The following is a 13,834-nucleotide window of genomic DNA, read 5'->3' as shown; positions in this document are numbered from 1 at the left end:
ATAGAAGCCTTATTTCTGCCATTTTTTTTTTTAATTTTTAAACAGGATCGGATCAGACTGACCTATGAGCTTAATATTAAAACACGCAATCTGACCAGGAAGGCCCACGGGCCAAACTTGAATTTTGGACTTCGAAGTGCAATGCAATTGACATGTCTATTTCTAATAAAACATATTTGCCATTATTTGGTATTGAGTTCATAAACAATGTTATATCATACAATTTTGAGTACATAATTAAGTATATAGATAATGTATTATCATATGATTGAATATTATTTTATCTTTATTTCAAAATCATATAATCACTTATATGATAATATATTATTTGTAATCTAATTGTGTACACATAATTTTATCGTGACAAGATACATGTATATTCTTGAACAATTGGTAATTAAGGCTATTAACTATCCTGTCAGAAATGGTAAGGGTATATATGAATTAAATCGAGTCTGAATATCATTTGGCTTGAGTTTAATTCGAATGGAAAATAACTTTGCTCAAGTTTAGTTCAAATTTATTGAGTCAACATTAAGGATGGTTCGAGTTCGGTTTAAATAAAAATGGTTTAATTCGAGTTTGACTTGAATTTATGGTTCAAATTCACAACCCAGCTATGTGGCTCAAATTCATGATTTAAATTTGTAAGTCATTGACAAAATAACATTATTTAACATAATTTGAATCGAGCTATAAGTTAAATTCGAATTAAATTGAGTCATCTATCTAGCTCACAAGCTAAATCGAGTTAAATTCTCTATATCTAGAATTTGGTTCAATTTTAAAATAAGTCAAACCTCTTAACTCAAACTTAATTTATATTCGAAGTAAACAAATTCAAATTGAGCTGAATCGAACCGAACCAGCTAGGTTCGGATCCAGTTCTAGGAAACATTGCATCAAGGAGGAACTTGAAAAGCATTGAAATATGAGGGGAGGTTTAGAATATTTTTAAAACAGTTAGTGGGACAATAAGCCTTGTGAAACTTCAGGGAATAGACCAAATATTGGTTCAACCCCGACATCCTAACTTCCTAGATAAATAATTATAATTAGTTAGTCAATTAAATAATAATAATAAATTCCCCACAGCTGCCAATCTCACTTCCCCTCCCATTCCTGTTTTCCTCCAAACTTTCCCGATAAACAAACGCAAACAAAGCCATCATGAGAGAAATCCTCCACATCCAGGGAGGTCAATGTGGCAACCAAATTGGAGCCAAGTTCTGGGAGGTCATCTGCAACGAGCATGGGATTGACCCCACCGGCAAATACAGTGGCGACTCCAATTTTCAGCTTGAACGGATTAACGTTTATTATAACGAGGCCAGTGGGGGCCGGTACGTTCCTCGAGCGGTTCTCATGGATCTGGAGCCGGGTACTATGGACTCGGTCAGATCCGGACCATTTGGTCAAATATTTCGTCCGGATAACTTTGTTTTTGGGCAGTCGGGTGCTGGGAATAACTGGGCTAAGGGTCATTACACTGAAGGCGCTGAGTTGATTGATTCGGTTCTTGATGTTGTCAGAAAAGAAGCTGAGAATTGTGATTGCTTGCAGGGTAATCAAAATTGTTAATTGTTCTTTAGATCTATGTGGGTTTGGTTTGTTTTAGGAAATTTGTTTTGTGGTTTGGTTGAGCATGAAATCTGAGGTTCTTTGTTTTTTTGAAGTTTGTGCATTGAGATTTTTTAATTTTGATTAAAAGTTTTGTTCTTTGTTAGTTTTTTATTTTTTTTATTGTGAAATTGTTTGTTAATGTGTATTTTTTTTTAATTGTTTCTGTTACACTTGATTCATTGACTGTTACGTGGAATTTCTATTTGTTAGTTGCGGTGTCTGCTTTCTTTTGATTTTTTTTGGTTTATTTTAACGTTTTTCTGGATCTGAAATTGTTGTTACATATTGGTTAAATTTCGGCACTGTTTTTTCAAAAACATTTTCTATTGCAGATATTTGCAACGCAACGAACTGCTCTATAGCCTGCGATTTGTCATAGAAGAAACTAGCTAAACTTTGCAAATGGGTTCCATTTAGTTTTAGTCAGCTGTTTGTTAATTGAAAGTAAAACTTGAAACTTACATGATGCCTTGTGAAATACGCTTCCTCATATCTTGGGATGTGGATTCTTTGGGGTTTAGACATTTTTTCTTATGAATTGGGTACTGGCTGGGAATTTGTTGAAATATCTATCAGGATCCAGTTAGGCCTGAAGTTTTGTAATTTTTAACACTACATAACTGATATTTTGTCTAAAATGTTTGGTTCTCTTTTTAAAATAGTGTCTTAGTATTCGACATTTTGACAGGATAATTTTGTTCTTTCACATTTTTGTTCTTAGAATTTTTTGGTGTTTGTCAATCCTGTGACTGTCTCTCAAATCTAATGCCATATACCAGGAACCAGGATTCCCGACTGTATTGAATCTGACTTTTTAATTTTTCTATAGGATTTCAAGTATGTCATTCTTTGGGTGGAGGAACTGGTTCAGGCATGGGAACCCTTCTTATATCAAAAATCAGGGAGGAGTATCCAGATCGAATGATGCTAACATTTTCGGTATTTCCTTCACCCAAGGTATCTGACACAGTTGTTGAGCCATATAATGCCACCCTCTCTGTGCATCAGCTTGTTGAGAATGCTGATGAATGTATGGTGCTGGATAATGAAGCTCTTTACGATATTTCTTTCCGGACCCTCAAGCTTGCAACCCCGACATGTAAGTTCAAGCATTTCATTTTCATTTTTATTGAGTTAATTAAAAATTTGTTTTTCCTTTCAGGAGCAGCTAAAGTGAAGGTGGAGATAATTTTATAATGTGCTTTTTTGTTATATAGTGTCTCATGTACATGATTGGATTAAGCATTTTCATCCTTTAATTATGTGGTTTTCATATGAGTTCAATGGTCATATTCATTTGTGAACATGTTGCTTGTGAGTCTCTTATCTATTCAGGTAACTGCTGAAAAGTGGTTGGTTTGAAGTCTCTACAATTGTGAAATTAATACTCCATGTACTTTTAGTGAAAGATACTCACATCTATATTCTGGTATTATGATAAAAGTAATCAGATTTCATACATCTGTATCTTTTCATTGTGTTGACCATTGTGTTGCACTTTTTCCTGTTATGCATTCACAGTTGGCGATCTTAACCATCTTATCTCTGCCACTATGAGTGGTGTCACGTGCTGTCTTCGGTTCCCTGGGCAGCTGAACTCTGACCTTCGGAAGCTTGCTGTTAATCTTATCCCATTTCCACGTCTTCATTTCTTCATGGTTGGTTTTGCACCCTTGACATCAAGAGGATCACAGCAGTATCGTGCTCTGACTGTCCCTGAACTAACCCAACAGATGTGGGATGCTAAGAACATGATGTGTGCTGCTGATCCACGTCATGGTCGCTACCTCACTGCTTCGGCCATGTTCCGTGGTAAGATGAGTACAAAGGAGGTAGATGAACAAATGATTAATGTCCAGAACAAGAACTCTTCATACTTTGTTGAGTGGATCCCGAATAATGTCAAGTCCAGTGTATGTGACATCCCTCCTAAGGGTCTCAAAATGGCATCCACATTCATCGGAAACTCAACTTCAATCCAGGAGATGTTTAGGCGGGTTAGTGAGCAGTTTACCGCCATGTTTAGGAGGAAGGCCTTCTTGCACTGGTACACTGGTGAGGGAATGGACGAGATGGAGTTCACTGAGGCTGAGAGTAACATGAACGACTTGGTGGCAGAATACCAGCAGTATCAGGATGCAACTGCTGATGATGAGGAATACGAGGAGGAAGAAGAGGACGTTGCAAGTTGAGGTTTCATGTTATTTGTGGTACTTTCAGTTTGTCTGAAATCTGTATCTTGTTGGCTCTCTGTTTGTGAGTGGATTATTTTTCTGTTGTTGAGAGGTCAACTTAGATTGACATGCTGATGTGTATGTAATGTAATTTGGGTGTGTATGTGAAGATGGGTTATTTTGTGACTCTTTTACTTTTTAATTTGAATGATTAATGCTTGTATTGGGTTGTTGTATATATCTTTTGTTAGTTTGTAATGGGCCTGGGATGTAGTGAGGCAGCTTGTTGTAACATTGTCAGTTGTATTAATGGCTATTCATTGGAAAATTAACGATAGGAAGTTTGTGTGAGTTGCCTCGAGTCAATTGAAGCAGTTCATTTGACATTCATTCCTTAACAATAATTATTACAAGTAGTGGTGGATTTGTCCAAGTCAAGTTTGAATAGGGATATGCTCGAGCTTGACTTGGATCAACAATGGGGTACTTGAAAGTATGGCTTGAGTTCAATGAGATAGAAATTTGAGTTGTTTGAACTCGGCTCAGAAGTTGTCTTTTTTGGATTTGATTTGATTAGAACTCGATTTCAAGTTTGGCTTGGATTATATGAGCAACATCTCGAATTGAGGCTTAAAATTATTGTTCCAAAGATGCCTGCAACGGAATGGTTTTGCCCACAAAGATACTAAGCTAGTCGAGGCCAAAGATTTACGTTCCAGTGGGCTACACCTGACGGGCAACACATCAAATTTACTTGGTTCCAGTGTGACTCCAGTGACAGTTGCCCAAGTTCCAGGCTCTAACACTCCTGGCATTTTCAATGGTCAGCATTGACATTGCTCCATGGGGCACTAACCCTCCTCACACTCAACCCAGGGCCAGTGAAATATTTAGTGTCCTGGAAGGCCCCGTTCAAGTTGGCTTCATCATTTCCAGTCCTGAATATCCTCTCAAAGTGAAAGTTCTTCAGCAGGGCTACGTGTTCACTCTCGTGCACTTCCAGCGCAACGTTGGAAACCGAAATGCCGTGGCTACTGCCGCTCTTAGCTGTTAAAATCCTGGAACTGTTTGTGGTTCTAAGCTTGACATTTCTAGTGTATATATTTACTCGTCTATGTTTACTCAGTCTCAGTGTGCATATTTTGAGTTATTTTATGCACACTCATTTTAACTATTCAATTGAATAGTTTGATATATCATCATGTATGGTTGAATTCGAATCAAATCGAGTTCGAGCTCATGAAAGCTAAGCTCGAATTTGGTTTAGCTCATTTTTCGTTATTAAAACAACATCGTTTTAATACATATTGATCAAAACGACGTCGTTTTGTATCAAAATTTTTAATTGAAAAATTTGACAAGTAGCTTGAGTTCAAGCTCGTATAGGGCTAGTTCGTTTCGAATCGAACTCGAGTTTAAACGGGTTCAGTTTGAGTCCAACCCTATCATCATGTGATTGATTGTTGAACTATAGTTTATATTTACATGTAGTATAAAATTTAAAAAGTTCAAATTTTTAAGTCATATATTCTTAATTCCATTACAAATTTAATAGGTAATGTCTTAATTGATAGAACATATATAAATTATAATTAAAACCACAATTACCTTGTTCAAAGTAGGAAACATCATTTTAACATTTTCATTAAATGGATGCAAATAGCAAAAGATTCTTTTAGCAAACTCTTAATTTCACACTATATAAGGTACACCTGCAAACTCTTTGGCAAAACAGAAATGTTATATATAAACTAATGAATTAATGTTATGTAAATATTCAATAAAACTATGTGTATTCAGTTTTTTTTAATCATTTTTTATACCTAGATAAAATATTATAATGAAATTAGATGGTTTTAAATTGAGAATAATACAGTATCTAATCATATAATGATACATAATCTGAATATTCAATTAGATACTTGCATTGCTCCTCATAATTTAACTTATTAAACCTTACCTCTAAATTTACTCCATCAAAATTTAGTAAATATATTTACGTATCTATGTGTATCATCCATGTACAAAATAACCCTTATATTATATTTTTACTACTCATGTTAAACTTTCTCAATCCTTGTTCTATTAACACTTTTATTTATTATTGGCCAAAAGACTTGATCCCATCTAAGGCATAGCGAAGTCCTAAACTAATACCTTCCAACTTTCAAAAACTCAAACTTCCACAATAAGCAAATTCTGTTAACGGTTTTTATAAGGAAAAGGTTTCAAATGACATTTTTACCCTCCTAATTGAAATGACAAAAATATCCTTCAATGAAAAAAAAGAATATGTATAAATTATACCAAAATAACTGTCTGATTTGGTTTATTGGAGTTGAATTGAATTTTATGTTGTTTTATTTGATTACCAATATATTGGAAAAGGTAATTTTGATGTATTCTGATAATTTTGTAGACTATTTTTTAGATATTACTTTATCCTGTTAGAATTCATGTAGAATTATGATCTGGAAGTTGTTTCATGTAGAATTATGATCTGGAACTTGGAAATCAATGTGATTATACATATAAATATGCAGACTAAACACAGACAAGTAGGAACATGTAGACTCCAATAGAAATGTTGTATGTGCTCATAATACCACAGAAAACTTATAGTCAACATGGAAATACGTAGAGTTCAAATAGATAAGCTAAAACATTTAAACTCTAACAAAAACCTAGATAGCTTGTTGTGTACATAATCATCCTCATACTGGATTATGCAATAACCAGCTACACCAGAAAGCAATATCCAACTACACTAGAGAGCAATAGAAGACATCACAATAGCAATAACCAACATATATCAACAGGTCAAACTTCGTATATCAACAATTACTAACAATACAGAGGCAACAAAATAAAAAGCACAAACCACATCATAGAGGCAACTCCATATATCAACAACTTAACTTCATCACATACCACATCATAAAGGCAACAAAATAAAGAGCACAAATTGAATTATGAAATAAACAAAGCAATAAAAGGGCACTGCAATTACAATATAAACATCTGCAACTTCATTTATCAACATATATGATAGTGAACAGAATAAAGACTGAAATTGTTGTTGTATTCATCCTTAAACATTAAAGTGCTATAAGATTTTGATAGAAAAAAAGAAAGAACATCATCCATGGCGAAAAATATATATACACATGAACAAAAACGTTAAAGTTTTTAGTGGACACATTTTTGCTTCTCCACTCTTCTACTGGCTTGGATAGCTTGAGGCTTCATGCAATTATGGGTTGTTGATACTTGTGGAAAACAATTAAAAAATTTAACCTACTGGTACAACAGTTACAAACCATCAAATTGTGACTATATATATATATATATATATATATATATATATATATATAGAGAGAGAGAGAGAGAGAGAGAGAGAGAGAGAGAGAGAGAGAGAGAGAGAGAGAGGAAGATGAAGATGATGATGTTTTGAGCTACATAAATACTTGGGTGTTGACTAGAAGATGAAGCTGGTGCAAACTAACTTGTCATAGTGGGGATGGTCTTTCTCTATATATGGGAAGCATTAGGTAAAAATTAGCAGCTAAAAAAAATTTGGGAAAAATTCATTATGGAAACAAAGGAACTATAGGACATCATATGCATGTAAAAAATGAAGTATTGAGTACTACATGTGTTCTCTTTTGTTTGCATTATCTAGATTCTTTTTGTAGAACCTCTTATTATGCCCTATCTCATGATAAACACTGCATCAAAGTGTGCAGAAGTGTATTTTCTTCCTTTTTTCATCAGGGTCCCTTCTTCTAGTCTTCTTTGGCCTACCAGGTCTGGATTGTCTTTTTGGTGGTTGTAGCTTGTCTTCTTGTGACTCATCCCAACTCCTTTTATCTAGAATAGGGTGGATCATTTTTAGCATATGTTTTCATATATGCTGGAATTCTCAACCTCTCATTTACAAACTATTAAAATGATCCAAAATTCATATGTAATATAGAACATGTTGCATGTTGGCAAGGGAGACCACTCAACTGCCATATGCCATAATCGCATATTCTTTTATCCAGGCCTAAAGTGAAGCTTCTTGATGGTGTTAGAGACATATCCATGACTTCAAATTCTATCAACCCAACATAAAGTATTATGACATTCCTTACTACTTCAATATTCTTGTTGAGCTTCAGATTAACAAGAGAAGGTAGTGGAGTAACCCACTTAGATCTAGCCTTAAGCCTACCCATTACTCTTCTCCTGTACATCTCTAACAAACTTAAAATTGACATCTTTCAGTCATTTCTTAGCCAACTGTTGATGGTTTTGCTTATGTTGTTTGTAATATGATTAGATTTGGTATCTATATCAAAGCCAAATCTTGCATGATGATTAGGCTTATTCTCCATTATCCACTTGTGGGCCCTCCCATCAACTTGTCTAACTTGTGTTAAAGCTTCTTGAATATCTATTTTGTTTGAGGTTCTACAGACTGACTAGAAGAGATTTCTCAGGTGAATTCTAGGAAAATTTTTTCTAAAGTTGGCATAAACATGCCTGGCACAGTATCTGCTTCTTGTAGTTGACCAATTAGCAGTTAAAGTATTGATAAATCCTTTTTGCCTATCACTTATGAAAGTGATAAGGTCAACATCCCTAAAAAATTATGCAAGAGCCTAATGAAATACCCCCACGTCTCATTGTTCTCCCCCTCACACACACAAATTGCGAATGGGAATATACCACCATTGGCATCAATAAAAACATTAGACAGAAGGACACCCCAAAATGGCCTTTAAGGTGATAGTCATCTACCTCTACAAAATGTCTACAACCCTCCACAAATCTCGTCTTTTGTATAGAAAAACTTATGAAATCTTAGGGTAGTAGGTATTTTTTCCCTTATAGCTTTTAGTACAACCATAGAATTAGGATTACGACCCAACAGTGCAAGACAGTACTTAAACAACCAATTGAAAGAGTTTGAATGCTTCTTCAATGTCATCCTAGAGGCAATTTTCCTTGCCCGAGATAGTTTTTTTTTCTATAAACTTTTAAAAAGTATTCCATGTTTAACTGGTCTACTAATGGCTTTATGTTAGACCTTTTCAGAGACTTTATGAAACTTCCCATCTTTTTAGCTATCCAACTTGAACTCGTACTTAGATTGTTTTAAACTCTTAGACAAATATGTGTGTGCTCATATATTTTAATATGGTAAGACTATCCATCCACCATCATTACAACATGTACGTGGAATGGACAACCCAATGTTGTATAGACAACCTTAATTCTCCTCCTTTCATTATATATTTTCCTCAAACTAAATCCGTTTTTTAATTGTATAATCTTGTAACACATCCCAAAAGTAATATACACTTTCAAACACTTGCCCTACCTGAAAGTATATTTTCTCATCTACCCTATATCTAAACATTTTACCTTTTATATATTTTGATAACCTACGAGTAGCATCATTATCTCCATTATTGGCATCTAAATTTTCATCTAAACTATCTTCTTCATAGTTTGATAAAAACCTAGCATCAATGTTTTTATCCTTAACCTTACTGAACTGTTTCCCTCAACCCTCATTATACTATCTCTTTCAATCCTTACTAAACTATCTCTATCAATTGGTTCCTTATTGTCAATTTTATCATAACTATCATCATCATGTGAGGAATCACTTTAGTGGAACACATCATCCGCACACTTAACAATACAAAATTTTGGTTGTCATAATCTATTTGATATTGGTCATCATCATTAAACTCAACATCTGGTTGGGAAGGTTGTTCTGATGATTGGGAAGTGTGTTCAGCTGTTTGGGAAAACTATTTTGATGATTGGGTAGTGTACTATGATTGTTGGATAATTTGTTAAGGTTAAGGTTTAGTACTAATAGGTGGTAGGGTTAGAATACTACTAACTGTGTCTGTAGGGACGAATTCAACAAACATGTCTATGTTTTCAACCTCAACTAAGCTATATTATTCAAAGACATGACACATGTCTTCATCACTATCTATTATAAATCTACCCATCTCATTTAGTCTCCTTGCCTCTACCTTAATACTCCTGCTAGGGTATAACTCCACTTTTTCATTTTTATTTGCAATACATTGTTTCATCTTCTTAATGAAGACAATGTAACTATACTCATCAGCGTCTACAATCCTAATTTCAAATTTACAGCCGCATGCCTCAAATTGTAAATTAAATCGTATCGATGACAACATCCTATAAATAACATATCAGAAAACAAATGAAATTGAATCAAATTTGCTGTGTAGATGAAACATAAAACAATGTGCATATAATATAGATCATATAGTATCCATGTATGCATGTAAGACAGTATGCATGCATGCATGTAATGCATACTATCTAATCATACAATATATAATAAGTTTATTGTATGATTATACAATATGCATGTATGCATGTAATGCAGTTGCTATTTAAGATACATAAGCACACAATATTGGAGATACCGGATGCACGTAAGATAGTATGCATGTTTGCATGTAATGCATAATGTATAATCATACAATATCGAGTAAGTATATTGTATAATCATACAGTATGCATGTGTGCATATGAGCATGTGATACACACATTATAACATCATGTACCAGATAAATATACACAAGCATATCATGTTGCATATTATATGATTGAACGATATATAGTAAGTATACATGAACCATATAAAGCATATATAAGTGAAACAAGATCATGTGTTCATATATATTTACTGTATAAGTGAAACAACATACAGTAAGTATACCTAAAATCGTATATAATCCATAACAATATACATAGTATAATCAAACAATATAAACAATGAGTATATAAGTAAAACAGAGACCTACTAATACACATGAACCATATAAAGCAATCCAGAGCAATCCAAAGCAAGCCTTATATCCACTAAGCATACATGAAACAATAATAAGCATTATCAACCAATACACAAGCATCATAAACTATCCAGTTTAATAATGCATGAAACAATAATAAGCAGTATATCCACTAAGCATTATAATCATCCAACAATACACATTATTCGATAACTATATACACTGACCAACACAAGCATACAATATACAATAATAATTATCAACAAAAATACATTTTTTTTTTTCATTTTGAATCTACATACTCATTAACAGACAAGAACGAAAAAGTAACCGTAACAAAAGAAAAAAAGCAATAATAACAACTTCCGATGCAAAACCCACATGTAAAAAATTTAACCCTAACATATACATAACATAACCTATGCCTACAATAAACCCTAACAAAAGGAGGAAGGATAATATAGAACAAAACACTAAGCATTAAAAGAAACCAGCTTTTTTTTATACTTTTTATGTGCAATCTATACAATCTTAATAACTACTAAAAAACGTTGACACAACGATAACAGACCTTGCTTGCACCTAAGAAGTGCTAGATCCCTCAGTCGGTGTAGTTTGCATCGTCTTTCATGTTAAACAACCTAAGAAAAATTGGTGCGGTTGTCATTCATGTTGTTGCTGATAAAACAGGCAACAGTACTTCGTTTACATTTTCATTGTTCGTCATCCTTCATGCATACAGTACTTCGTGAACATGGAACTCTTGTCGTTGTTCGTACGTTGCCATCGCCAATCGTTCAATGAGTTAACTCACAAAAGACTCGGAATACAAAGATACTCACCTGGAAAGTGAAAGAATAAAAGGAAAATGAACAGACTTTCGTTCATCTTTCTTCATGTTGCGTTTAAATGCAATTGCACATGTGTCAATTGTTTATTCGTTAACCTACAAAAAAAAATCAATATTTTATTTGTTGACTTTTTTTGACATCTTGTGTAATGACAAAACCGTCCTTCACGTGTTGCTTTCATATTGGCTGATTTATCCTTTTTCTTATTTGTGGCCATTGATCTTTGCCCAAAAATTATTAACCGTTGATTTCAACAATCATGGAACATTTAATATGTGCAGAACACATTGCGTCCGAGTGTGGCGAAACACACCGTCGATTTAAAAAAAAAAAAACTTTCACCTTTTCAATTCCCTTGCACATGTCCCACTCTGATTGTGCCATGCCATCCATCATCGATTAACATGTTGCACAAATCACCCAAACGTGCCAAAAATGCGGTTTGGATTTAAACGCCTGGCATGTGCCGTCCGCCTATGCATTATGTGCAAATTTACAGACTGATGCACATTTAATTTTTTTTCAGAATTTTGTTTCAATAAACACATTTTAAATACATTTTTTTATTCCGTTTTCGTTGTAAAATCAATGCACCAATTTTACTAAAATACCCTTTTCATTAACAGAATTTGTTCATTGGTGGGAGTTTGGGTTTTTGAAAAGTGAAAGGTGAGACTATAACATTTCACTATACCTTAGGTGGGAATAAGCGTTTTAGCCTTTATTATTTAATTAGCATGTCAATAAAACATAAAAATTGAACACATTGGAGTAAACTAATAAATTTTGTAAATTTGCAAATAAATTTAATACATATATGTTATTGGTCATGTTTGTTAGTAAATAATAATACATGGTTTAAATTATTCTTTATCTTTATTGTTATAGTTTGCTGTAGAAGAGGCTAAAAACTCTGGGAGCCAGGTGACTGTTAGGCTAAAAAAAGAATTAAACTTATGTGGTCTTGGTCTTGGTCTTGGACAGAGAAATAAGGCTACTGAATTTTACTCCGTATAAAGAAACTATAAAATCTTCTTCTCTCATGTCTTAAATCCATCACTTACTGCAATTGGAGTTTTGTATTTTAAATTACATTTTCAAATGGCCTCCCATCAGATTTTCTTGTTTGGCCTCCTCAGTCTCTCTTTCTCCCTTGTATTGGCAACTGATAACAATCCTATTTTTGATTTTTGTGTGGCGGATCCAAAAGCTCCTCGTAAATTCTATGAACCCTAATTACTTTATACATGGAAAATGATTTATTTATACCTGTCTTTTATTATTATTATTATTTTTCTTTTTTTAAAGAATTTCTATATGTAATGTTTGTAACAAATTGCAGCAACAACAAGTGGAGCAGTGTGCAAGGATCCGAAGACAGTTGATGAAAATGATTTCTTCTTCAGTGGTCTTAATAAACCTGGAAACACATCAAACGCTGTAGGTTCAAAGGTTACACTTTTGAATGCGCTACAAATTCCAGGGCTTAACTCTCTTGGCATCTCTTTTGCTCGCATCGACTTCCAGCCCGGCGGAGTGAACCCTCTTCACCTTCACCCTCGTGCCTCGGAGATCCTGACTGTCATCCAAGGCACCCTGGAAGTGGGATTTGTGACCTCCAGCCCCGAATATCGTCTCTTCACAAAGGTTCTCCAAAGGGGTGATGTATTTGTCTTCCCTGCTGCACTCATTCATTACCAGAAAAACCCAACGGAAGTGCCAGCCGTTGCCTATGTATCTCTCAATAGCCAAAACCCCGGCTCCACTCAGATTGCAAACGTTGTCTTCGGATCAACACCTAAGATTAACCCTGACATTCTCACCAAGGTCTTCCAGCTTGACAAGAATGTTGTTAGTCACGGTCAACAACTGTTCTAAATCCAAAGGGGAATTATTTTTTTAATTTTTATGTTATAATCAAGTTGTTGGATTCCATTTGAATCTAATTTTCTGTTAAAGTTCATATGTTATTTGCTCAGCCAAGCAGGTAGTGTTTATTTAAGTTTTATTTAGATTACTTCAATAATGTATTGAACAATATTATGCTCACACAATTTTGAATATATAATTGAGTATTTATACGATATATCATCATATGATTAAGACTGTATGCAAAAATTTTATTGTAATGTATTAGTTGATTGATATTGTAGTCAATTAGATATCAATTTTGATTAACAAAGTTACATTTTCAGTGAGTACTTATAGCTATGTAAGAAAGGGATTACAACTTCAATTTTTGGCAAAATTAAGGTGTAGGGGTCTACAAGGCCTGATTTGATATGGTTTAAAAGTTTTTTTTCAAATAAAACTTAAAAAAAATGGGTTTGAAAATTTTTTAAATTAAATC

At 33.9% G+C, this 13,834-nt stretch overlaps 2 protein-coding genes and 1 pseudogene across 2 annotated transcripts; all 3 read left to right on the top strand.

Annotated features, from left to right (window-relative positions):
- The first annotated feature begins 1,075 nt into the window (after positions 1–1,075).
- LOC123219178 (tubulin beta chain-like) lies at positions 1,076–4,148 on the top strand. The gene is made up of 3 exons (XM_044640960.1): positions 1,076–1,564; positions 2,453–2,722; positions 3,145–4,148. The coding sequence occupies exons 1-3, from the start codon at positions 1,171–1,173 to the stop codon at positions 3,813–3,815; spliced, it is 1,335 nt and encodes a 444-aa protein (XP_044496895.1). The 5' UTR covers positions 1,076–1,170; the 3' UTR covers positions 3,816–4,148.
- Positions 4,149–4,249: 101 nt separating this feature from the next.
- Positions 4,250–4,990, top strand: LOC123219686 (annotated as a pseudogene).
- Positions 4,991–12,548: 7,558 nt separating this feature from the next.
- On the top strand, positions 12,549–13,568 carry LOC123219613 (putative germin-like protein 2-1). The gene is made up of 2 exons (XM_044641617.1): positions 12,549–12,700; positions 12,827–13,568. Exons 1-2 carry the CDS (start codon positions 12,586–12,588, stop codon positions 13,360–13,362), a joined length of 651 nt encoding a protein of 216 aa, XP_044497552.1. The 5' UTR covers positions 12,549–12,585; the 3' UTR covers positions 13,363–13,568.
- The last annotated feature ends 266 nt before the right edge of the window (positions 13,569–13,834 follow it).

This window comes from Mangifera indica, chromosome 6, assembly GCF_011075055.1.
Source record: "Mangifera indica cultivar Alphonso chromosome 6, CATAS_Mindica_2.1, whole genome shotgun sequence".
In the NCBI taxonomy this organism is placed as follows: Eukaryota; Viridiplantae; Streptophyta; class Magnoliopsida; order Sapindales; family Anacardiaceae; genus Mangifera; species Mangifera indica.
The sequence above is the reverse complement of the archived record's forward strand: the minus strand, read 5'-3'. Positions and strand labels throughout refer to the sequence as shown.